This window comes from Antechinus flavipes, chromosome 2 (genome assembly GCF_016432865.1).
Source record: "Antechinus flavipes isolate AdamAnt ecotype Samford, QLD, Australia chromosome 2, AdamAnt_v2, whole genome shotgun sequence".
NCBI lineage: Eukaryota > Metazoa > Chordata > Mammalia > Dasyuromorphia > Dasyuridae > Antechinus > Antechinus flavipes.
Window position 1 is genome coordinate 472,414,295 of NC_067399.1, and position 27,923 is coordinate 472,442,217.

At 33.4% G+C, this 27,923-nt stretch overlaps 1 protein-coding gene across 1 annotated transcript; it reads left to right on the forward strand.

Moving 5' to 3' along the window:
* Positions 1-17,244: 17,244 nt before the first annotated feature.
* Positions 17,245-18,192, forward strand: LOC127550614 (olfactory receptor 2D2-like). Its single transcript, XM_051979709.1, has one exon. The coding sequence runs from the start codon at positions 17,257-17,259 to the stop codon at positions 18,190-18,192; it is 936 nt and encodes a 311-aa protein (XP_051835669.1). The 5' UTR covers positions 17,245-17,256.
* Positions 18,193-27,923: the final 9,731 nt, after the last annotated feature.

The window sequence follows — 27,923 nt, forward strand, 5'->3', positions numbered from 1 at the left end:
TCAGTTCTATTTAGTACCTTGTTTTCTTCTGGCCCATAATATCTCCTTATAGGATTAGATCAATCATACTGAACCATGCTAAATTAGATAATTATTATCTCTATCAATTCTAACGACTTAACAATTTGTAAAGATTCCAACAGTTATGCTCATGGCTTTTATCTTCTTTACCCCACTGAAACTGAGAGGATTTCTTTTTCTTCCCTTTTTTTTTCTTCTCAACAGTGTTTTATTTTTCCAATTGCTTGTAAAGATAATTTTCAATATTCATTTTTGTAAGGTTTTGAGTTCCAAAATTTCTCTCCCTTCTTCCTTTACTTTCCCTCTCCCCAAGATAGCAAGCAATCTGATACAGGTTATACAAGTACAATGATTTTAAACATATTTCCATATTTGTTATATTGTAAAAGAAAAATCAGAAGAAAAAGTAAAAAACTACAAGAAAGAAAGAGCAAAGAAGAACAACCAAAAAAGAGGGGAAAACAGTATGCATCACTCTGCATTTAATTTCCATAATTCTCCTTCTGGATGTAGATGTTGTTTTACATACTGGGTCTATTGGAATTGTCTTGAATCAAAATGTTGCTGAGAAGAGCTAAATCTATCATAATTCATTACATAATCTTGACTTTGTACAACATTTTCCTGGTTCTGCTCCACTTCACTCAACTTTAATTCATGTAAGTCTTTCTAGGCTTTTCTGAAATCAGCCTACTCATCATTTCTTATAGAATAATAATATACCATTATATTCACATAACATAACTTATTCAGCCATTTCCCAATTGATGAACATCCACTTAATTTCCAATTATTTGTTACTACAAAAAAAGTTGCTACAAAATTTTTTGCACATGTGAGTCCTTTTCCCTCTTTTATGATCTCTTTGGGATACAGACATGGTATTCATGGATGTTTGTACAGTACACTACTTTGGGATGACATTTTATGGGAATTGGATTATAATGAATGAACTTGTCTTTGTGAGTTTCTCTGCCCTGCATTGTGAGTGATGCATTCTTCTATTTCTATTGTATATGAATATTTTTTCGGTAATGGGCAATGTTCTGTCTCCAATGATGTAGCTGACTCCACCAGCACAATCTCATGTACTTCTGACTCAAGAACCTGTCCTGCTTAGAAATCAGTTTCAACTTAATCATTATGCTCATCAATCTGGGAACCTTCTTAGTAAAGGAAACAATCACCTCTTTTCATGATTTTAGAACTCAGATTTATTTGTTTTTCCTTTTGGGGTCTCCTATGGATGATCTCCTGTTACCAAAGCATATAATCACAACATAGTCATATGTAACCTTTCATATTACCTATCATCATGTCATAGAACCTGAGATTAGGTGGCTGCTACCACCTGATTCTTAGGGTTTCTTGCTTTCCATCTTATGCTCCAAACAAGGTAAACACAATCCTGTGAAAGCCCTCTTGTCATTTCATTGGTCTGTTCTGACACAATCTGAGCTGAAAGCTCAGTCTAATTCATGTATTTCCCCTTAAAGATGATACTGGGGTTATGTGTCTGCATACCCCCAACCTGTTAAAGATGTCTACTGTCAATGGGGAAACACAAGGTCTTATTTCCCTGATTTTTTTCTTCTTGTTGTCTTTCTCCTTTTTTTTAAACTGTAGAGTACATTTTGGTCCTGTTCAACCTCAAGTACATTTGGTCCTGCTTCAATACCTCATCTTGGACAAAAAGCTGCTATTACTATTTTACACAGCAACGACTGCCATTTTAAGTCACATTATCTATAGCTTGGAGAATAGAAAGATGGAGGATCCCTTTACCAGACTCTTAGAAAGATATGGGTCTCAGATATTAAAATTACCTTGGTTAAAGTGTAGGAAGTTAGTATGGAAGGAGTCAGGTATAGAAGACAAAATACTATAAATTGTAATGGATAGAAGTCTAGCTTTGGGATCAGTCAGTCTTAAGTTCCATCTCACTTTTGCTACTTTCTAATTATGTGACCACATACATTTAACTTATCTTGTTTGTATTCCAATTTCCTTGTCTATAAAGTGGGAATAGTAATATTCACATTATCTAAATCCCAAAGTTGTTGTGAGACTCAAATTGTAGTACAATATTAAATATTAAATTATTACATAAATTTCAATAGGTAAAGTTGGAGCATTATAGAAATTTATCCCAGATTCTTGTAGAAATGTGATGGAAAGGTTGTTTGTCCTTTATTCTTGAAGAGGATACCTTGCAAATTAGGAAAAGAAATGCTCTGAGGAAGAAGTGCCACAGGAATTAGAATCTGGAACTGGCAGCCTGGGAGCATTTGTACAATGTTGTCAGCTTGGAGAACTGGAAAATGATAAGAAGAAGCATGTTTCATCTCCATTTAGGTGGATCAAAGCTTTATTTACTATGTGCTAGTTTCAAGTCTAAAAGGCATAACTAGGATTAAAAGCTAGATATTATGAGGAGGTAGATTTCAGACTTTTTATAATAATTAGACTTATTAAAATGGAATAAGATGCCTCAGGAAGTAGTTAGCCTCTCATCAGTTGAGATCTCTAAGCAGACATTGAATGACTACTTGTAAATTAAGCAAGCAAGTCATAAACAAGCCTCTTTTATATAAAAAAAATGAGGCAGGTTTTAAAGATATAAGTATAGAAGTAAAAGAGTCACATGCCATCAAAGACCTTTCTAGTCTAGTACTTACCAAGTACTTACTATATTCCAGGTACTATGCTAAATTTTGGAAATGCAAAGAAAAGGGAAATATAGTTCTTGCTCTCAGAGAACTTACAATCTATTGGGAGAGACAATAGCCAAACAATCATATCATAGATAAATTTGAGGTCACTTCAGAAGGAAGACACTAACTTTAAGGAGACTAGGAAAAACTTTCTGTAGGAGTATTCTTCAAGGAAACTATTCACAGCTAAGTACATATAAGATATACACACACATACATATATATACACACACACATCTCATAGTGATAAAAGGAAACACTAACAATTATAGTAACAAAGTTGAGCCTCTTGAAGAACTGATTTGGACATGGGGGTACAACTTGTAAAAAAGCATGGGATTTGAAAAAAAAACAGTGTTTAGGTCAATTAGTAAGATTATGTAGTAGAGAAGATGCATATTTTGAGTTGGCCTAAGTGATTCCTTAGGCCTCAACTTTGAATCTTCTCATTCTGCTTCAGGATTCAAAATATCTGAATAAAATCAAAGCACTTAGGTCATAATATTCTACCAATAAATATGATTTATGAAATTTTCAATAGATTTTTTTCTTGGTGGTAAAAGAAATCTTAAAATCTCATCTCTGCATTTCACAAAATGACAAAAATATCTTGTATACAGCAAAATATATCCAGGACCTTCCCATGGTCAGTTACTCATACTTCAGCTTCTCAAATAGACACAGAATATATAGAGGAAGGAACATGGAAGATATCCAGGGTTAGAAAAAAAAAGATTTAAATTACCCCCACTAAAATATACAACTTGCTACCACTGAAAAATAACTTTGCAAAGAAACATTCAGTTCTAGATTTTTTCCTAATTAGTAGTAAAAATCTCCAGAGCATATTAAAATCCCCAGGGATGATTCTACACTATAGTCCACTTAACTAGGAGTCATAAAATTAGCTTTTATTTTAAAGACAAGTTCCTTGAACCACCAGAGATTTATTGGTAAGAAGGGCTGATTTGAATTGATTTGCTACTCTTTTCTTCTTTCCCAACCCTGTTGCTGTCATTTTTTGCTAAGGTTTGGAAAGAACTCTTTGCCTCCAAACAAGGTACTTGGTATTTCCATCTTCTCCTTCCTATTAACTACTTTTTATGCATCTTATGCGTATATTTTCTACTTGGAGACTCATCTCTGACTGTGGGGTGCTTTTTTGGCTTCAGTGTAAGAAAAAGATTAAAGATAGTAGAGGCAAAAGAGATTACTAAATGAGGCTGAATTCAATTTGTGATATTTAAAGGGGGGATTTGCATTCAGCTTTGTCATTTTGTTTAAAGATTCCCTTTCCACAGAATCTGATCTTCAAGTTTTCTCCCCTGGGCAGTAGACCTACTTAGATAATTTCCATTCAGTTGCTTCTAATTACACACACATTTCCTTATTTGAGAGCATAGTTTGTATCCTGGGTTATATCTTAAATTATGAAGATTCTGGTTGGGGACTCATCTATCTATCTATCTACACATCTTTGCATAGGGGGGCAGGATAGGAAGATGGTATAAGAGAATTATTCACAATTTTGTTCTTTGTGATAAAAACTATTGTGAAGAAAAATGATCATTTCCTTGATATTTCCTAGCTTTTGGCGAAGAACAAAATGAAGTCTGTGTACTGAAAGAGCTGGTTTTCTAGTTTCACTTAGGGAAAAATATACCTATCTAATTTGGTTATATAAAGGATATCAAGAAGAATCATTGAAAGCATAACTTTCAATGTGGATTTACAGACACCAGGGACTCAAGAAAGAGAATATTATTAAGTCTTTTATCTCCCAGATCTGAATTGTTACATATCATATTAAGATATAATCTTAGATTTGCATGGTTCCATGACAGTCTGAAGCAATCCTTTGTGGAGTCCCCAAATCTAGTTTCCTAAAATCAGACATGAGCCCCCAATTTTCCCACTGCTACATAGGGAATAGTGGAAAATAATGTAATAATGTTTATCTCATGCTAACTTACAGAAGCCAAAAATAAACCTAGTGTTGTGGGAAACTAAGACCTAAGGTCAAATCCTTAATATGTCCGCTTAAAATATATTAGAAAGCTCTTATAATAATGAATTAGGTCAGAAATAACTATCTCAGGTAATTATAATTCTTCCTCAATTTCTATCTTTTACTCTTTGGTCTTCCATGTGCTAAAGATCTCATAGTGTTCACTCATAGGATATAAGGTATTTTTTTTTTTGGTCAAGAAACCCAAACATTTATATTGCCATAACATACAAATAGATGAGCTGACCTCATCTGATCATATAACCTGAGTAATATGAGACTTGATTAATAGTTAGGCAGAAGAAATTAAATACGATTCCGGCAAATTTTAAATACTCCCTCTGAAGGTTTCTCCTGATTTCTTCTTTCTCTAAAAAAGTAAGGGTGCAAAGAACACTGACTTGTACGGTATTGTCTGCTCTAAATGGTTCTTATCCTAAAATTGTCCTCTATCTTTAGTAGTCCATTTTACCTTTGCAAATCTTCTCAATTATGATTGAAAGCTATCTTGTGAGCAGTTAGAAAAATAGCAGGGTACCGTGAGAAAACACTGAGAGAGGTTGCATTAGGAATTATTCACTAAGAATCTCATTACTATTTGTGACAGGTTTATTCTCTTGATAAGTCTGAGGAATGTCATAAACATTTTCAATTTCAAAAAAGAGTTCAGCAAAATTTTTTCATGAAATCCTTATGGACAAAGTGAAGAGATGCAGACTAATAGAGCTAGATGAATTGAAAACTAGTTGAATGACTGGAACCAAATAGTGACAACAAAAGTATCAAAATAAAGGTTGATTTGAGATTGTAACCCTTTTCTTATGTAAGGCTTCTAGGAAACTCTCCTTGGTGCTAAAATATTTAACACTTTATCTATTACTTGAATGAAGGCATAATGACATGATTGTCAAAGTCTTGTTGAAACGTACAGGCATTAACAACACATCACATGATATTATTGGAATCCAAAAATATCTTGGCAAAAATAAAACAAGAGAAATTTTAAATGATTAAAATAAATCTTTAAGATAGAGGTAAAATTCCACATTTAGATTCAAATTATTAGAGACACAAGAGGGTATAGAGTAATAACTCCTCATCTAAAGAAGACCTAGGGTTTTAGAATATTGCAAGGTTAAAATTTAATAATGGAATATGGCAACCAATGGCTAATGCATTTTTAGAAATGTGTTATACAGAGCATCAGGTGTTGTAGTCCAATTATAATATTCTTTGGTTGTATTATGTCAGGAGAATTATATGCTTTTGAGAACTTTATTTTAAGAAGGACATAATTTCCTGGAGTATGTCAAGAAAATTGTGATGGTAATGTAAAGAACTACTAGTCACACTAAATAAGGTTAATGTGAGTGATGTGGGAATAGTTAAATTAGACAAACAAAGACTCATAGGTGGTAGAAAGAGCAGAATATGTCCTATCAAGCATTTTAAATGTTATAAAATAGAAGATAAACTCTCTTACTTGACAGAGAAGGACAGGTTAGACCATTTATAAAAGGGAAAACCAAAATAAAAAAAAGTAAAAAAAAGTTTTATCCAATATAAATTATAAAAATTCTAAGAATTTGTGGTATTCAAAAATTGAATAAACTGCCTCTGGAGCTATTAAGTTCTCCATCACTGGGTGGTATTAAAAACTTGACATTTTGTAAAAAAAAATAGCTTTTATTGTAATATAGATAGTATTAACTTAGGTATGAGAATCTCTGATGCTATGCCTATTGATTGTCCTCTTCCTCACATCTCAAGAAACAGAAGTTGACACTATATTTTCTTAAATATTAATTTTAATTATATTTTTATTATTTTACTTTTTTTTGCTTTACCTCTTTTTTTTTGAGGCAATTGGGGTTAGGTGACTTGCCCAAGATCACACAGCTAGGAAGTGTTAAGTATCTGAGGCCAGATTTGAACTAAGGTCCTCCTGACTTCAGGCCTAGTGCTCTATCCACTGAGCCACCTAGCTGCCCCTTGCTTTACCTTTTTGTAAAGTAACCTTTTGGGGATTTTTTTTTTTGGAAACTGAACATGATCAACTTACCCTCAGAAGGAAGAAGAAAGGATGAGTCATAGAAAGAAATAGGGCATAGAGATAGTAAATATTACATTGAACTAAAATGAGAAGTCAAAAAATGTTAATACTCAGGCAATTTTCTACATATGTCATTTTTTGAGACATCATTTTTACTTTTCAAGAAAAAAAAGTTTTGTAATATGACAAAGAGATAAAAAAGTCAAATCTCATTAAATGTAGTCTTTTGAGGACACTACCAAGATGACTGTATACCCTAAACTGTATGTAAATGAAATTCATTCATCACTTTGAAATGCTCACAACTAATGCCTATTGCTAATAGAATTTTTCCAAGTAGAAGTCCTGGGGTTGTGCTTTAATAAACATATAAAATGTAGAAACACTAGTTTGAATAACTAATGTTCCAAAATTTATAAAATGTGTTCTTTCTTTTTTTTCTTTTTTCTTTTATTATAACTTTTTATTGAGAGAACATATGCATGGGTAATTTTTTACAACATTATCCCTTGCACTCACTTCTGTTCCAACTTTTCCCTTCCCTCCCTTCATCCCCTCCCCTAGATGGCAGGAAGTCTTATCCATGTTAAATATGTTATAGTACATCCTAGATACAATATATGTGTGCAGAACTGTACAGTTCTCTTGTTGCCCAAGAAGAATTGGATTCAGAAGGTAAAAATAACCCAATAAGAAAAACAGAAATGCAAATAGTCCACATTCATTTCCCAGTGTTCCTTCTGTTGCTGATTCTGTCCATCATTGATCAATTGGAACTGAATTAGATCTTCTCTTTGTCAAAGATATCCACTTCCATCAGAATATATCTTCATACAGTATTGTTGAAGTGTATAATGATCTCATTTCATTTCACTCAACATAAGTTCATGTAAGTCTTTCCAAGCCTCTCTGTATTCTGCTGGTTATTTCTTACAGAACAATAATATTCCATGACAATTCATATACCACAATTTACCCAACTATTCTCCAATTGATCGACATCCATTCATTTTCCAGTTTCTAGCCACTACAAAAAGGACTGCTACAAACATTTTGGCACATTCAGGTTCCTTTCCCTTCTTTAATATTTCTTTGGGATATAAGCCCAGTACTAACACTGCTTTATCAAAAGGTATGCATAGTTTGATAACTTTTGGGGCATAATTCCAGATTGCTCTCCAGAATGGTTGTATTCATTCACAACTCCACCAACAATGCATCAATGTCCCAGTTTTCCCGCATCCCGTTCAACATTCATCATTATTTTTTCCTGTCATCTTAGCCAATCTGACAGGTGTGTAGTGGTATCTCAGAGTTGTCTTAATTTGCATTTCTCTGACCAATAGTGATTTGGAACACTTTCATATGAGTGGAAATAGTTTCAGTTTCATCATCTGAAAATTGTCTGTTCATATCCTTTGACATTTATCAATTGGAGAATGGCTTGATTTCTTATAAATTTGAGTCAGTTCTCTATATATTTTGGAAATGAGGCCTTTATCAGAACCTTTAACTGTGAAAATGTTTTCCCAGTTTATTTCTTCTCTTCTAAACTTGTTTGCATTAGTTTTGTTTGTACAAAGGCTTTTTAATTTGATGTAATCAAAATTTTCTATTTTGTGATCAATAATGGTCTCTAGTTCATCTTTGTTCATAAATTTCTTCCTCCTCCACAAGTCTGAGAGATAAACTATCCTATGTTCTTCTAATTTATTTATAATCTCGTTCTTTATGCCTAAATCATGGACCCATTTTGATCTTATCTTAGTATATGGTGTTAAGTGTGGGTCCATGCCTAGTTTCTGCCATACTAGTTTCCAGTTTTCCCAGCAGTTTTTGTCAAATAGTGAATTCTTATCCCCAAAATTGGGATCTTTGGGTTTGTCAAACACTAGATTGCTATACTTATTGACTATTTTGTCCTGTGAACCTAATATATTCCACTGATCAACTACTTTATTTCTTATCCAATACCAAATGGTTTTGGTGACCACTGCTTTATAATATAGTTTTAGATCAGGAACAGCTAAGCCACTTCCATTTGATTTTTTTTCATTAATTACCTTGAAATTCTTGACCTTTTTTTCTTCTTTATGAATTTTGTTGTTATTTTTTCTAGGTCATTAAAATAGTTTTTTGGGGAGTCTGATTGGTATAGCATTAATTAAATAGATTAGTTTAGGTAGTATTGTCATCTTTATTACATTCTCTTGGCCTATCCAAGAGCACTTAATATTTTTCCAATTATTTAAATCTGACTTTATTTGCGTGGAAAGCGATTTGTAATTTTGCTCATATAATTATTTCTTTGATAAATAGATTCCCAAATATTTTATGCTATCAACAGTTATTTTGAATGGAATTTCTCTTTGTATCTCTTGCTATTGGATTTTGTTGCTGATGTATAAAAATGCTGAGGATTTATGGGGATTTATTTTGTATCCTGCAACTTTGCTAAAGTTCTGAATTATTTCTAATAGCTTTTTAGTAGAATCTCTGGGGTTCTCTAAGTATGCCATCATGTCATCTGCAAAGAGTGATAATTTGGTTTCCTCATTACCTACTCTAATTTCTTTAATCTCTTTCTCAACTCTTACTGCCAAGGCTAGCATTTCTAATATGATATTGAATAATAATGGTGATAGTTGCCAATCTTGTTTCACTCCTTATCTTACTGGGAATAGTTCCAGTTTGTCCCCATTATATATGATGCTTACTGATGGTTTTAAATATATGCTCCTGACTATTTTAAGGAAAAGTCCATTTATTCCTATACTCTCAAGTGTTTTCATTAGGAATGGATGTTGGATTTTATCAAATGCTTTTTCTGCATCTATTGAGATGACCATGTGGTTTTTTTTTAATATAATTATTGATATAGTCAATTATGCTACTAGTTTTCCTAATATTGAACCAGCCATGCATTCCTGATATAAATCCTACTTGGTCATACTGTATTATCCTAAAGATGATTTTCTGTAATCTTTTTGCAAATATTATATTTAAGACTTTTGCATCAATATTCATTAGAAAGATTGGTCTATCGTTTTCTTTATCTGTTTTCAACCTACCTGGTTTAGGTATCAGTACCATGTCTGTGTCATAAAAGGAATTTGGTAGGAGTCCTTAAATCCCTATTTTTTCAAATGGTTTATATATTTTTCTTAGTTTTAATAATTAATTCAACAGTTTTTTTTAACTTTCAATTTTATTAATCTCTCCTTTTATTTATAGAATTTCAAGTTTAGTGTTTGGGAGTTTTTAATTTGTTCCTTTTCTAGCATTTTTAGTTGCAAGCCCAATTCATTGACCTCCTCTTTCTCTATTTTATGCAAGTAAGCCTCTAGAGACATGAAATTTCCCCTTATTACCGCTTTGGCTACATCCCACACATTTTGGTATGATGTCTCATTATTGTCATTTTTTTTGGTGAAGTTATTAATTATGTCTATGATTTGCTGTTTCACTCAATCATTCTTTAGTATGAGATTATTTAGTTTCCAATTATTTTTTGGTTTATTTTCCCCTGGCTTTTTATTGAATATAATTTTCATTGCATCGTGATCTGAAAAGGATGCATTTACTATTTCTGCCTTTCTGCATCTGAATTTGAGGTTTTTATGTCCTAATATATGGTCAGTTTTTGTATAGGTTCCATGAACTGCTGAGAAGAAAATATACTCCTTTCTGTCTCCATTTAGTTTTCTCCAGAGATCTATCATATCTAACTTTTCTAGTAATCTATTTACCTCTTTGACTTTTTTCTTATTTATTTTGTGGTTTGATTTATCTAATTCTGAGAGTGCTAGGTCGATATCTCCCACTATTATAGTTTTGTTGTCTGTTTCTTCTTGCAGCTCTCTTAATTTCTCTTTTAAGAATTTAGATGCTATTTAACATGTATAGGACAGCTTGCCATCTGGGGGAGGGGGTAAAGGGAGGGAGGGGAAAAATCGGAACAGAAGTGAGTGCAAGGGATAATGTTGTAAAAAAAAAAATTACCTGGCATGGGTTCTAGCAATAAAAAATTATTAAAAAAGAGAATTTAGATGCCACACCACTTGGTGCATATATGTTTAATATTGATATTGCTTCATTATCTAAGCTATCCTTTAGCAAGATATAGTGCCCTTCTTTATTTCTTTTAATTAGATCAATTTTTACTTTTGCTTGATCTGAGATCAGGATGACTACCCCTGCTTTTTTGACTTCACCTGAAGCATAGTAGATTCTGCTGCAACCCTTTACCTTTACTCTGTATGTATCACCCTGCTTCAAGTGTGTTTCCTGTAAACAACATATTGTATGATTCTGGCTTTTAATCCAGTCTGCTAACCGCTTCCTCTTTATGGGGGAGTTTACGCTATTCATATTTATGGTTAAAATGACTAATTCTGTATTTCTTGCCATCTCATTAACCCCTGCTTATGTTTTTCTCCTTTCCTTCATCCTTACTCCCCTCCCCAATATTAAACTTGTGAGCACCACTTGCTTCTCACAGACCTCCCTTTTTAGGATCCCTCCCCTACTTTAGAGTTCCTCCCCCTTTCTTACCCCTTTTCCTCACAATTTCTGTATTCCCTTCTACTTAGCTTACTCCTTCCCTTTTCACTTTTCCCCTCTCAATTTTCAATGAGTGGGAGAAGTTCCTCCATAAATCGAATATGTGTAATATTTTTCTCTTTAAGCCAATTCAGATGAGAGTAAGATACACAATATATTCATTGCCCTCCCTTCTTTCTTTCAGATATAATAGGTTTCCTTTGCCTCTTTGTGAGATGTAGTACCCCCACTTTATCCTTTTTGTGGTACAATTTCCTTTCCATCTGTAGTTTCTAGAACAATTATACATGTGTTCTTTATGTATCTTTATAACAGAAATATAGTTTCCAAGATTTCTTTTTACCTTTTTATGTTTCTCTTGAATCTTTTTTGGAGTCTTTTTTGGAGATCAAACTTTTTGTTTAGTTTTTTTTTCTTTTTTATCAGAAATAGATGAAATTCACTTATTTCATTGAATGTCCATCTTCTTCCCTGGAAAAAAAAATGTTCATTTTTGGCTAAGTTATTCTTGGCTGCATATCAAGTTGCTTAGCTTTTTGGAATATCAGATTCTAGGCCCTTCAGTCCTTTAATGTGGACACTGCTAGATCATGAGTAATCCTTATTGTGCCTCCTCTATATTTGAATTGATTTTTTCCTAGCAGCTTGTAGTATTTTTATCTTGGTCAGATAGTTCTGGAATTTAGCCACAATATTTCTTGGAGTTTTGATTTTAGGGTCCCCTTCAGTAGGTGATTGATGAATTCTTTCAATGTCTATTTATCCTCTGTTTCTATAACATCTGGGCAATTCTCTGATAATTTCCTAGAAAATAATGTCCAGGATCTTTTTTCATTATATTTTTCAGGAAGTCCAATAATTGTCAGATTATCTCTCCTAGATCTATTTTCCAGGTCTGTTGTTTTCCCAAGAAGGCATTTGACTTTTTTTTTCTATTGTTTCATTTTTTTGGTTTTGCTTGACTGATTCTTGGTGTCTCCTTCAGTCATTCAATTCCATTTGTTCAATTCTGATTTTTAATGAATTATTTTCTTCACTCACTTTTTTTATATCTTTTTCTAATTGTCCAATTGAGTTTTTAAGTGAGTTGTTTTGTTCCATGGAATTTTTTTCCATTTTGCCAATTTTTTTTTTTTTTTTTTAGAGAGCTATTTTCTTTTTCCACTATAGGTTCATGGAACCTATACAAAAACTGACCATATATTAGAATTATTTTCTGTTTTCCTTGGAATTGTTTACCTTTGCCAATTCACTGATTCTGTTTTTCAAGGATTTGATTTCTTTATCCACACTACCTTTAAATGAGTGGGATGGCTTATCCAGACCTTCTTGCCAAGCTTCCCTTTCCTTTTCCCATTTTTCTTCTATCTCTCTTCTGAGAGCCTTTTTAATTTCTTCTATGAGAGTCTTGTGTGTTGAGGACCAGATCATATCCCTCTTTGGGGATTCATCTGGATACAGTCTGTTTTTAGTTTCCTCGGGGTTCAAAGTCTGTTCTCTATCCATATAGAAGCTATCAATAATTAGAGTGTGCTTTAATTTTTTGCTCATTTTGTCAAAGAAGAATCAAAGAAAACAAACTAACAAAAAAAGCAAATGCAGTCTGCTTTTTTGCGGGGAGGGGAGCTGGATGGTATTACCAAGCTTCCTCTACAGACTGCAGGGGGCAGCAGTGAGGCACTAGCAGGACAGCAATGACTGCACTGTGTCTGCGTGTCTGAGAGCGTGCTGAGTCACTCTGGGTGGGGTGGGGGTAGCCAGGTCCCAAAAGACCCTAGCTTTTTCAGGGTTATAGTCTTTACCTCCTGTGTTTATAGCTGCTTTGCTGATCTACTGGCTTGCTAACAGGGCAAAGTAGCCACACTGTGGTAAATTTCTACCCGCAGAAACAGGTGAGATCACACCCCACCCCACTCAGGTCAGTTCAGTGTGAGCTGCCTTCCGTACTTTCACTGCCTGCTGCGCTCTCGCTGCCTGCTTTCAGTCTGCACCTGATCTAACCCTCTTGCAAGTAAAAACAGACCTTTTCTGGTGAATTTAGAGGATGTCTTCTGTTGGTAATGTATTCATGGTTTTTTTCAGTCAAGTCCTAATTCCGAGGTCTTGTCATGAAATAAAGTAATCTGAGAGCAAGATGGAGCTTAGATAGATGTGTGTGTCCTCTCCGCCATCTTGGCGGGAAGTCCCCAAATGTGTCATTTCTTTATTATTATTATTATTATTATAGCTTTTTATTTATAAGATATATGCATGGATAATTTTTCAGCATTGACAATTGTAAAATTTTTTGTTCCAATTTTTCCCTTCCTTCTTCCCCCCACTCCCTCCCCCAAATGGCAGGTTGACCAACACATGTTAAATATATTAAAATATATGTTAAATACAATATATGTATACATGTCCATACAGTTCAAATGTGTCATTTCTTAAGGCAGTTGAACATGTTCTTGATATTTCCAATTTTCTCCATATTATTAATTTATTCCACCCTCTCTCCAGCAATAACACAAAGAAAACCTAGATCAAATCAATTGGAATGATCACCAATTATATTTACTATTATCTAAATGTTGACATTTTAATGCAAACATTCCCTAATTCACAAACATACTGTGCTTAAAAGATCATTTATAAAATACTAGTTTGAATTTAGAAGCATTGCCCATAGAAACAATATTGCAATTGATATTTTTGTTTCCATTGAAACCCTTAAAAACCTTTTTGAGTCGAATACATTCTCTATGAGAAAAGAACATCCTAACAAAGTCATAATAAATCTAAACAGTACCCTGAAATTTGACTTTTTAAAAATGTGTTTTACCTGAAATATTATTATTGAAAAATGAAGAACTAATTTGAAGAGAATAGAAGTGTAGATAAAATTTTTGTAGTGCTTCTCGGAGAATTTTCATGGAATTCTCAAGGCTTTAGAGACTGATACCAAACTATCAATCTATCTTGTTTTATTTAAAAATATAATGGTCTTCCCTTTCCTTAACATAAGTGAAATACCAATGTTATTTTTCAGTTTATTGGTTATGATTTGTGCCTCACATAAGAAAGAAAGAAAAAAGAAAAGAAAGAGAGACAGAAATATAAAAGCAGAAACAGAATGTCTGAGAAACACAGGGGTAGACAGAGACATATCCAGAAAGAGAAATTAATTTTTTCTACATGCCTGAATTACACAAGATGAAAAAGAGGAAGTCTGTAAAAAAGTCATTGGCTACATAGAAATGAAGAGACCTGTAATTGTAAATTTTAGTAGGAAAAAAAAAAAGAAAGCATGGCATGTACATGAAGTTCCTGTGGGGTTACAGAGAGAGTTAACAGGGAAGAGATGCTGATCAGAGAAAGCTTCTTTTACTGGGCAACAGGCAGTATTGTTGACACATGACAGTTTAATTCTTATTTTAATTGAATAGCAGAGAGGGCTTTAAGGTGGGAGTGAAGAGTAGCATAGATAATGTGCATCCATACATTTGGTACATAAAAGGAATTTTTGATTTGAGAGTTTGCAACTCTACCAATTGTGAAATCATTTGAATGGAATCTTAGAAGTTATACAATTCTAATAGCAACAAAGCCTTAGATAAATCCTAGAATACATGTATATCCTAGTCATCAGTTTCAAAAATAGTCTTATTAAATTGAAGACAATAGAATGAATGCAGTTGTCCTGTATTAATTCCAGCCTCGTTCATGTAATATTAATCAACAAAAAGACTCTCATGAATGTTTAATAAAAGAGCAACATTTCAGAAAACAAATGACTTATGAGTGCGAAATATTGTTGGAGAAAAAGTTCCATAGCCATCTTCTAAGTGTATGTCCTAAAAATAGAGAATGGTGCCAGCAAAACAAGATCCAATTTTGGAATTCTTCCATATCGGAGGCCATTTTTCCAAAGTTATCTTGATTGCTATACATTTTAATCCTTGAAATAATACTTTTCAATCAGCATGAGTAATGCCAACTATTATAACTTCAGTGGAACATTGTCTAGGCTCAGGCCACCCTCTGTCCAAAGGTTCTATGTGAACACAAATATGGTGACTATTCTAAAGGTATTATTCTTTTTCCAGAAAGATCATCAATCAAGGATTCTCAGTATTTTGGGTCATTGACTTATTCAGCAGGTTGGTGAAATTTATGAATCCCCTTCCCAAAATAATGTATTTAAATGAATAAAACAAAAAACACAGAATTAAAAGGGAAACAGATTACATTGAATTTTGTTAGTAAAATATTTTCAAATAAGTTCACAGATCACAGATTGAACACCTCTGCTCAGGGCATTCAGGTTGAGCAACAATGGGATTGTCACAGTGTCATAAACTTCCTTTCTTGTTGGTCTTCCCACTCAGAGATTTGATTCTTTTTTTTTTCAGGAAGAAGATGTTTTCATAAGCCAGGAGTAATGTGATGTAAACTGTAAGCACACATGTACTTTCAAAGAAGTGCCATAAATTCTTGGCCCTTAGCAATGGTCACTCACCTTGAATAATTTGTAAATATGGTAAATTTATCTGAATACTGTCTTCATGTAAAATATTGTAATGATTACTAAAAGTCAACATAGTTTTATAAAAAGCAGCTAATATCAACTTACTTTCATTTGCTTTTTGGAAAGGGTAACTAGATTGATGGATCAGAAACATTGTTGTGGTGATTTTCTTCTTTTTAAAATATATAAATGATGTTTTCTCTGGGGAGAGCAGGTTTCTTGGGGAGGTTTTCTGGAGGCGGCCTTAGTTGCAGTTCAGACAATAATTACTCCAAATGCAGCCAGCATTTTTTTGCCTCCAATATAGCCCGGTTAGCTTAGAGGCCTATCTCTCTGCTTAGTTCCAAGGCTGAACTCTCAACTCGTAGCATCTTCTGACTTGATGTTCCTCTCTCCATGTAATTCAGCTGAATTCTGTCCAAGAGCCTCTGTCTGTTTCTTATATATGAGAGAGAGGAATTGTGGGATACGCGAGAGAGGGACTATGGGTTTCTTCCCAGAGTGCTCTCTGGCCCTAAGAGCTTCAAGGGAGGTGTGAATTTGGATATCTCATACTAAACCCTGAAATCTCCCAAAAGTGTGAACTCCAATGAGTAAAGGTGTGAACATAAGCATTGTATCAATTAGTTCTACTTAGTACCTTGTTTCAGGTTCTGGCTCAAAGCATCTTGTAAGATTAGATCAAAGATACTGAACCATGCTAAATTATGGCTCTCTATCAACTCTAATGACTTAACAGTTTGTAAAGATTTCAACATATTGTAGACAAAGTAAACTTGAATTTTAGCAAAGCATCTGAAAGAGTGTGATAAGATGGAAAAATTAAATGATTTTACAGCTAGAAAAATTCAGTAGATACAAAGACTCATATCTAATGACTTAATGTAATTTAAAGTTAGGTCTTAAACTGAGTGATCAATATTCTATCCTTGTTTCATAATATCAAAAAATATCAATTATTTATTTGTTATTGTTCAGTCATAGCCATGAGTTTTTCTTGGCAAATATGCAAGAATGGTTTGCTATTTCCTTCTCCAAGTAATTAAGGCAAATAGAGTTTAAGTGATTTGCCCAAGATCACACAAGTAAGTATTTGAAACTGGATTTGAATTCAGGTCTTCCTGACTTCAGACTCAGCACTTTATCAGCTCAACCACTTAACTGCCTGATAAATATTATCCTTATCACATTTTCTCCTGGCACTAAGAAATTTAACACATGGAGAAGAAATCTAACATGCATTAAACAAGGATCAATACAAATTTCAGCACACTAGAATTATGATCTGACTAAGCAATCTTGCAGTTTCTTCTAACACTAAGATTCTATAATCCTATAGGTTACACTAAGAAGAAAGTGTTGGGTACTTCCTAAAGAAGAAAGGAAAAGTATGAGCCAAACTAACAAGACATGGGTGACAGAATTCCTCCTTCTTGGACTTAGTGATGATCCTCAGACCCAGTTACTGCTCTTTATATTATTCCTGGTGGTCTACTTGGTTACTGTGCTTGGAAACCTGCTCCTCATCTCCCTGGTTCTGTTTGATTCACAGCTTCATACACCCATGTATTTTTTTCTATGCAACTTGTCTACAGCTGATTTTTGTTTCTCTACCACCATTGTTCCCCAAACCCTGGTCCATATGATTTCCAGGAGAAAGCTCATTTCCTTCATGGGATGTGCAGTTCAGCTTCTTTTCATCCTCCTTTTTGGATGTACGGAATGTGCATTGTTAGCTGTGATGTCATATGATAGGTACTTAGCTATCTGTGACCCCATGCATTATCCTCTCCTTATGACATGGAAGGTGTGTATCCAGCTTGCCTTAGTATGTTGGGTCAGTGGCATACTTGTGTCCATGGTAGATACAACATTCACACTACAACCTCCATACCAAGGAGAAAATAGAATTCCTCATTTCTTTTGTGAGCCCCCAGCTCTTCTGGAGTTGGCATCTGCAGATACCCATAACTCACAAATGGCCATTTTTCTTATGGGAGTGGTCATTCTTCTTGCACCTGTCACCTTGATCCTTGTCTCCTATGGATGTATCATAGTTACTGTTGTCAGAATGAAGACAACCTCAGGGAGACTCAAAGCATTCTCTACTTGTGGCTCTCACCTTCTTGTAGTTATCATTTTTTATGGATCAGCTATAATTTCCTATATGACACCCAGAACTGCTAAAGAGCAGGGGAAGTTGGTGTCTGTATTCTATGCAGTGATAACACCCATGCTTAACCCCCTAATTTACAGCTTGAAGAATAAAGATGTGAAAAAGGCCCTTAGAAATGCAATTATCCGGGGACCACTGGGTAAAATCTGATTTTATAATCATTATTTTTCAGTGTCCTTCAGCTTAAAAACTCCATATTTTGGAAGAAATATCCTTTTCCTTTTCATGAGGGATAGAGAGCACTAAAAGATGGTTTGTAATGCTCTCAATTATAGATGCAATTTTTTGTATATTGAATACTTGTATTATTTCTTCAGTTACAAAAAGAAATGTGGGCAGATGCATCAATTACTTTGGAAAACTTGGTAGTTTTTTTTTAATATGGAGGACTGAAATGAATATTATGGATGTGACATAAAAATGGTCCCAGGAAATACTTCGCTACAATTTTGAATTAAAGTAGATATGGTGGAAGGATTTTTGAAATAAGAAATAGTCATTAATTCAAACAACCCTGGAAGAGTTAGGGGATGGGGGACAGTTAACTTGATTTTATATTGACTTCTATTAATAGATAGTGATCAAATGTGCACATTAATAATTATATTGTACTCTTAAGTCCTGCGAAACTTCTGTATTAGTAAGATGCTTTCTTCAATACTTGGTTCTGTATTTAATACAATATCAGAAGAAAGACATTTCCAAGTTAAAATGTGACCAGAAGGTAACCAAGTCAATGAAAGGAATTAAAAATGTCATGTACTCAAATTGTTGAATCTCAGAAATTTCGAGTAGGAAAACATCTGAAGTACTCTTCTTCAACTCTACCTTTAAAAAAGTACCGTATATACTCGAGTATAAACTGACCCGAATATAAGCCGCGGCTCCTAATTTTAACCCAAAAATCTGGGAAAACTTATTATATCAGTAGGTTTAGGTAGCGCACCGGTGCCCGCAAAGGAGGAGAGTGGGTGCTGGTATACATATGTAGAGTGGTTGCCAGCATTAGTATACAGTCCAGTTACTGACTGTGATACTACAGGAACAGCCGCATCACCGTAGCAACGGCCGGCCCTGTAGTATCACAGTCGGCACTCGCGCTGTATACTACACAGCAGTGGGGCCTTCAAAGGGATATTTACACATGTTTTATCTAGTGACTTGAGTATAAGCCGAGGAGGGGATTTTCTGCCCAAAAATTGGGCAGAAAAACTCGGCTTATACTCAAGTATATACGGTAATCTCTCTAACTATTTTTTAGAAGTGCTGTATACAAAATCTCAGACCAATTAGATGATCAAGGAATAATAGTGAGGCATTTTATTCAGGGTGTAGGAATTGCAATTCAAGGCACTGAACTGCTTTTCAGACAGAGTTGCCCAAAGAGGGAAGTTAAAACAGGGTTATATATATTCAGAAGGGGTGGGTAGATAAATATTTAGAACAGTTGGTAAAATTATGGTTAAATGATAAAATCATTTAAAATTACCTCTAGCCAGCAGGGGCAAGTTGCCGATTTAAGCCCACACTAGGATCAACTGTAAGGTCAACAGCCTAATTATAGGAAGAGAGTGTTGATAAAAGAGTAAAAGAATAAAATTTCTATCTTGGAATTATTACTATCTGGGAACAAGGAGGGTTAGAAACTGCTGATCAAAGAATGTTAGAGGGCCCAGAATTTTCCAGGATTGATAAGTTATTAGTCACGGCTTGGAGATCACCAGTGATGTGAAACCTATTAGATAACAAGCCTATTATATTTCTACAAAATTCTAATAATTAGAATTTTTTTCATACCAAGGTAAAGAATACTCTCTGAAATTTCCTACCTCTAAATTTAGCTTTGTCATTCAAGGCCAAACAAAACAGATCTAGCATTGAATTAATAAGCAAAGGAAAGGAATGTGCATTTATTAATTTATGTCAAATGCCTCAGACATTATCTCAACTGACTCTGAAAACAATTCTGTGAGATAGGTACTATTATTGTCCCGAATTTGCAGTTGTGTAATGTGGGGAAGGCAAATTAAATGATTTGCCCTGAACTGTATAACAGAATTAGAAAGTACATGAGGCTGGATTTAAATGCAAGGTTTTTTTGTTTTGTTTTGTTTTGATTTCAGGTCTAGTATGCATTCCACGGAACTTTATTTTTTCAAATAATATTTTATTTTTCTTTCAGTTACATGTCAAGACAAATTTTGGCATTTTTAAAGCAAATTTTGAGTTTTATTTCCCCCCCCCTTCTTCCCTTCCCTTTCCTTTTCTGAAGATGCTAGGCAATTTGCTACAGTTTATACATATGCGTTCATGTAAAACATTTTACCATATTTGTATTGTGAAAGAAGAAATAGATCAAAAGAAAAAACCCAATAAAAATAAACTAAGTGATAAAAATATGCTTTGATCTGCATTCAGATTCCATCAGTTCTTTTTCTGGATATGGATAGTATTTTTCTTCATGAGTTCTTTGTACTTGTCTTAGGTCATTGTGTTGCCAAGAAGAGCTGAGTCTTTCATAGTTGGTTATCACACAATGTTGCTGATACTCAGTACAATGTTTTCTTAGTTCTGTTCATTCCACTTTGTGCAAGTCCTTCCAGGTTTTTCTGAAATTTGCCTGTTTTTCATTTCTGATTGCACCTTTTCATAAATTGTTCAGCCATTTCCCAAATGATGGGCATCCCTCAGTTTCCAATATTTTGCCACCATGGAAAGGGTTGCTCTAAATATGTTTTCAGAGGTAGATTTCCCCCTCCCCTCCACCTTTTTATGATACCTTTGGGATACAGACCTGGTATTGGTATTGCTGGAATAAAGTATATGTGCAATTTTGGTTGTATTTTGGGCACAGTTCCAAATAGCTTTCCAGAAATGGTGGAGCTCCATCAATTCTGCCAACAGTGTATTAGTGTTCCAGTTTTCCCATAACCTCTTCAATATTTATCATTTTCTATTTTTCTCATATTAGCCAATATGATAGATGTGAAGTAGATACCTCAGAATTGTTTTAAGCTGCATTATTCTATTCAAAAGTAATTTAGAGCCCTTCTTCATATGCCTATAGATAGCTTTGAGTTCTTCATCTGAAAACTGCCTATAGGCAGTTTGAACATTTATCTTTTGAGGAATGGCTTGTATTTTTATACATTTTATTCAGTCCTCCCTATATTTGAGAAACAAGGACTTTATTAGAGACATTTGTAAAGATATCCCTCCAGCTTCCTGGGTTTCTTGCACTGTTTTTGTTTGTACAAAAGCTTTTCAATTTACTATAATCAAAATAATCTATTTTCCATTTTGCACTGTTCTCTATCACTTTCTCAGTCATGAATTCTTCCCTTCCCTGAATAGCTAAGAGGCAGACTATTCCTTGCTCTTCTAATTTGTTTATGGTATCATTCTTTATGTCTAAATCATGTACCAATTTTGACTTTATCTTGGTACACAGTGTGAGATGTTGTTATATATATATATATATATATATAGTTTGTGCCCTATTATTTCCAGTTTTCCCATGAGCTTTTATCAAATAATGAGTTATTATACCAAAACTTGGTGTCATTGGATTTATCAAAAACTAGGTTTTAGGTCCTTGACTACTGTGTCTTGTGCATCAAACTGATTCTACTGATCCACCACTGTATTTCTCAGCCAGTACCAGATAGTTTTGATGAATACTTTCTCACAAGAAATTGACATTTTTCCATTTGTTTAGATCTGACTTTATGTGAAAATTATTTTGCAATTGTGTTCATATAGTACCTAGGCTTGAGCTAGTAGTAGACTCCTAAGTTTTTTTATATTGCTTACAGTTGTTTTATATGGAATTTTCTATCTCTTGCTACTGGGCTTTGTTGGACATATAAAGAAAAGTTGGTGATTTATGTGGATATATCTTATATCCTGAAACTTTGCTAAAGTTGTTAGTTAGTTCAACAATTTTTTGTTATCTCCCTCATATCATCTGTAAAGAGTCTCAGTTTTGTTCCTCTTTGCCTATTCTAATTCATTCTTTTCTTTTTGTTTTCTTATTGTTAAAGCTAATACTTCCAGTATTATATTGAGTAATAATGGTAATACTGGACATTTTTTCTTCACCCCTGATCCTCTTGGGAAATCTTCTACTTTATTCCCAATAGAGCTAATGTTTGCTGATGGTTTTAGATACATACTTTAAGGAATACTCCCTTTACTCCTATACTCTCTAGTGTTTTTAATAGGAATGGATACTATATTTTTTGAAAAGCTTTTTTTTTTTTTAGCATGTATTGATATAATCATATGTTTTCTCTTGATCTTATTTTTGATATGGTCAATTATATTGATAGTTTTCCTAATATCAAACCTGGTTGTAAATTCCTGGTATCAATCACATCTGTTCATAAAGTATGATCCTTTTGATGTAATAGTGTAAGAGCCTTGTTAGTATTTTTCCAAAATTTTTGCATCAATATTCTTTAGGTAAATTAGTCTATAATTTTCTTTCTCTATTTTAGCTCTTCATAGTTGAGACATCAGCACCATATTTCTTTCATAAAAGAAGTTAGTGGGACTCCTTCACCTATTTTCCAAATACTTTATGTAATATTGGAATTAATTGTTCTTTAAATGGTAGGATCTACTCATGTAATCATCTGGTCCTGTGGGTTTTTCCTAGAAGACTCATAAACCACTTGTTCAACCCAATAAGATTAGATTATTTAAGCATTCTATTTCCTTATCCATTAATCAAAGTAATTTATATTTTCAGAAATATTAATTGTTTCACAGATTGTCATTCACAGATTATTATTGGCATATAATTGGGCAAAATATTTGCTAATGATTGACTTAACTTTTTTTGGTAATGATTTAACACTTTTCATGTATACTGGACTTTTTTCTTTTTAAAAATAAAATTAACGAATGGCTTTTCTATTTGTTTTTCATAAAACCAGCTCCTTAAATTATTTATCAGTTCAATATTTGTTGTGTTTATTTTAACTTTCAATTTTTTAATTTCAACTTCAATTTTAGAATTTTTAATTTAGTGCACAACTGAGAATTTTTGATTTGCTCTTTTTCTTTTTCTTTTGGATTCTTATTAAATATTTATTTTTTATTTTTATTTTTTATTAAAGCTTTTCATTTACATTTATGTTCCAACATTGACTTTGCAAAATCTTTTTTCCAATTTTTCCCCTCCTTTCCCCCACCCCCTTCCTCTAGCTGACAGATAGTCCAATACATGTTAAATATGTTAAAATACATGTTAAAACCAAAATATGTATACATATTTATACAATTATCTTGCTGCACAAGAAAAATTAGATCAGGAAGGAAGAAAAAGAAAAACTGAGAAAGAAAACAAAATGCAAGCAAATAACAGAGAGAGTGAGAATGCTATTTTATGTTCCACACTCTGTCCTCACAATTCTCTCTCTGGGTGTAGATGGCTCTCTTCATCACTGAACAAGTGGAACTTGTTTTAATCATCTCATTGTTGAAGAGTTTCACGTGCATCAGAATTGATTGTTGTATAGTCTTGTTGTTGCTTTGTATGGTGAAATCCTGGTTATGCTCATTTCACTTAACATCAATTCATATAGGTTTCTTCCTGAAGTCTCTTTGAAAGCATCCTACTGGTTGTTTCTTACAGAACAATAATATTCCATAGCATTCATATGCCATAATTTATTCAGCCATTCTCCAAGTGATGGGCATCCACTTAGTTTCTAGTTTCTTGCCACTGCAAAGATTGCTGTCACAAACATTTTTGCACATGTGGGTCCCTTTCCCTCCTTTAAGATCTCTTTGGGATATAATCCCAGGAGAAACACTGCTGGATCAAAGGGTATGCACAGTTTGAGAACTTTTTGGGCATAGTTCCAAACTGCTCTCCAGAATGGCTGGATCGTTTCATAGGTCCACCAACAAGGTATCAATGTCCCGGTTTTCCCACATCCCCTCCAACATTAGTCATTGTTGTTTCCTGTCACCTTAGCCAATCTGATAGGCATGTAGTGGTATCTCAGAGTTGTCTTAATTTGCATTATTCTAATCAATAGTGTTTTGGAGCACCTTTTCATGTGGCTACAAATAGTTTCAATTTCTTCATTTGAAAATTGTCTGTTCATATCCTTTGACCATTTATCAATTGGAGAATGGCTTAAACTATTATAAATTTGAGTCAATTTTTTACATATTTTAGAAATGAGGCCTTTATCAGATCCTTTAGATATAAAAATGTTTTCCCAATTTATTGTTTCCCTTCTAATCTTGTCTACATTTTGTTTGTACAAAACTTTTTAACTTAATATAATCAAAATGATCTCTTTTGTGATCAATAATGATCTCTAATTCTTCTTTGGTCACAAATTCCTTCCTGCTCCACAAATCTGAGAGGTAAACTATCCCATATTCTTCTAATTTGTTTATAATATCATTCTTTATGTCTAGATCGGGAACTCATTTCGACCTGATCTTGGTATATGGTGTTAGCTGTGGGTCTATGCCTAATATTTGCCATACCAGTTTCCAATTTTCCCAGCAGTTTTTTGTCAAATAATGACTTCTTATCCCAGAAGCTGGGGCCTTTGGGTTTGTCAAATACTAGATTGCTATAGTCATTGACTAATTTGTACTGTGAATCTAACCTATTCCACTGATCAAGTTCTCTATTTCTTAGCAAGGACCAAATGGTTTTGATGGCCACTGCTTTATAATATAGTTTTAGATCTGGTACAGCTAGGCCACCTAAATTTGCTTTTCCCTCCATTAATTCCTTTGAAAATCTTGACCTTCTGTTCTTCCAGATGAATTTTGTTGTTATTTTTTCTACGTCAGTAAAATAGTTTCTTGGGAATTTGATTGGTATAGTACTAAATAAATAGATTAGTTTAGGTATTATTGTCATCTTATATTTGCTTGACCTATCCAAGAGCACTTAATATTTTTCCAATTGCTTAGATCTGACTTTATTTATGTGGAAAGTGTTTCCTGACTTACCCTTGGCAGATAGATTCCTAAATATTTTATACTATTGAAAGTTATTTTAAATGGAATTTCTCTTTGTATCTTATTAAGTCCAGGCTAGCACTCTGGAGGCCTCAGGATCAGCCAGAATCAGGATAAGTAAAAGTCCTTGGTCTTTGGGAGGAGAAGTGAAAGAAGCAGGCAAACTGCCACAAGCTCTCCAAAGATGTATCCTTGATTTTCTAGTCCAAAGCTTTCAAAAAGAACTAGAGTACACTATATTTGATTATATTAAATTAAAAGTGTTTGTACAAACAAAATCAATGCAGACAGGATTAGAAGGGAAGCAATAAACTGGGAAAAAATTTTACCTTCAAGAGTTCTCATAAAGGCCTCATTTCTAAAATACATAGAGAATTGACTCAGATTTATAAGAACTCAAGTCATTCTCCAATTGATAAATGGTCAAAATATATGAACAGACAATTTTCAGATGCAGAAAAAGAAACCATTTCTTGTCATATTAAAAGGTCAACTAAATCGCTATTGATCAGAGAAATGCAAATTAAGGCAACTCTGAGGTACTACTGTGTAGTACCCCTCAGATTGACTAAGACTACAGGAAAAGATAATGACAAATGTTGAAGGGCATGTGAGAAAACTAGGACACTAATATATTGTTTGTGAAGTTGTCAATGGATCCAGCCATTCTGAAGAGCAGTTTGGAACTATACTCAAAAAATTATCAAACTGTGCATACTTTTTGATCCAGCAGTGTTTGTACTAGGCTTAAATGCTAAAGAGATACTAAAAGAGGGAAAGGAACCTATATGTGCAAAAATATTTCAGGCACTATTTTTTGTAGTGGCAAGAAACTGGAAATTGAGTGGATGTCCATCAATTGGAGAATGGCTGAATAAGTTATGATAGTATTTTTAATAGGAATGAGTACTGTATTTTGTCAAAAGCTTTTTCTGCATCTATTGAGATTATCATATGAAGTATTGTTATTGATATGGTCAACTATGGTAATCATTTTTCTTAAGTTGAACCAGCCCTTTATTCCTGGTGTAAATTCCAATTGGTTATAATGTATTGTCTTACTATTAAGTTGTTTTGATATCTTTGCTAATATTTTATTTATTTTTTGCATCAATATTCACCAGAGATATTGGTCTATACTTTTCTTTCTCTGTTTTGGTCCTTACTAGTTTAGGTATCAATACCATATTTATGTCATAGAAGGAATATGGCAGAATTCCTTCTTTACCTATTTTCCCAAATCCTTTACATAGGATTAATTGTTCTTTAAATAGAATTAATTGTTCTTTAAATATTTAATAGGATTCATTTGTAAATCCATCTGGTTTTGGGGATTTTTTTCTTAGCCATTAATTGATGATTTGTTCTATTCTTTAATGGTACTGGCTAAGAATGATGGATCAGTGGAATAGATTATATTAATCTAATATTTGCTAACTCTCCCAAACTCCAGCTTCTGGAATATTTTAGAAGCTGGGAAAACAGGAAAATAATGTCAGAAACATAGTATAGACCTACATCTTACACCACATATCAAAACAAGGTCAAAACAGGTACATAATTTGGGCACAAAGGATAATACCATAAGCAAATTAGGAAAGCAAGGGATAGTTTACCTATCATATCGTTGGAGAAGGGAGGAATTTATGGCCAAAGAAGAACTAGAGAACATTAAAAAATGCAAAATGGACAACTTTGATTATATTAAATGTCAAAGGTTTTGCACAAGAAACATCAACACAAATAAGATTAAAAGGGAAGCACAAATCTGGGAAATAATTTCTATAGCCAGTGTTTCTGATAAACGTCTCATTTCTAAAATATATAAAGAACTGTGTCAAATTTATAAGAATACAAGTCATTCCCCAATTGGGAAATGGTCAAAGGATATGAAGAAACAATTTTCAGATAAAGAAATTAAAGTTATCTTTAGTCATATAGAAAATTCCGTAAATCACTATTGGTTAGAGAAATGCTTTAAATTAAGAAAACTCTTAGGTACCACTTCGTACCTCCCAGATTGGCTAAGGTAACAGGAAAAGATAATGACAAATGTTGGAGGGCATGTGGGAAAACTGGACAATAATTCATAGTGGAGTTGTGAAATGATCCAATCATTCTAGAGAGCAATTTGGAAATATGCCCAAAGGGCTATAAAACTGTGCATACACTTTAACCAGCAATGCCACTCTGTATCCCAAGAAAATCATAAAGGAAGAGAAAGGACCCATGTGCAAAAAATGTTTGTAGCATTTTTTTATAGTGGAAAAGAACTGGAAAATGAGTGGATGCTCATCAATTAGGGAATGACTGAAAAAGTTATGAAATGTGTAAATAATGGATATTATTGATTTATAAAAAAAAAAAAAGATGACCAAGCTAATTTTAGAAAGGTGTGGAAGGATTTATAAGATCTGATGCTGAGTAAAATAAGTAGAATCAATAATACATTGTACACAGTAACAACAAGATTTTGCATTGATCAACTATGAAACAATTGGCTATTCTCAATGGTTCAATGATCTAAAACAATCCCCAATAAACTTTGGATAAAATATGCCATTTCATCCAGAGAAGGAAATACGAAGACTGAATTTAAATCAACAGATATTATGTTCCATTTGTTTTATTTTTCTGTTTTTTCCCCTCTTGTGGCTTTTCCCTTTTGTTCTGATTTTTCATGTTTTGTAAGAAAATGTATTTTTTAAATGAATGTGCATGTATAAGAAACAAATAAATAAATAACATTTAAAAATAATGGTTCCAACTCTTATTGTAATATTCATTCATCTCATTAATTTTAATCAATCAGAGTTGGTTGCTATCCTCAGGTACACCAGTGCTTCGAAGGGTATATAAACTGTGAATTCATTGCCATGAGT

What these genes read in the sequence shown, in the direction of transcription:
- LOC127550614 (XM_051979709.1), top strand. Translation starts at nt 17,257, where the DNA reads ATGAGCCAAACTAACAAGACATGGGTGACAGAATTCCTCCTTCTTGGA.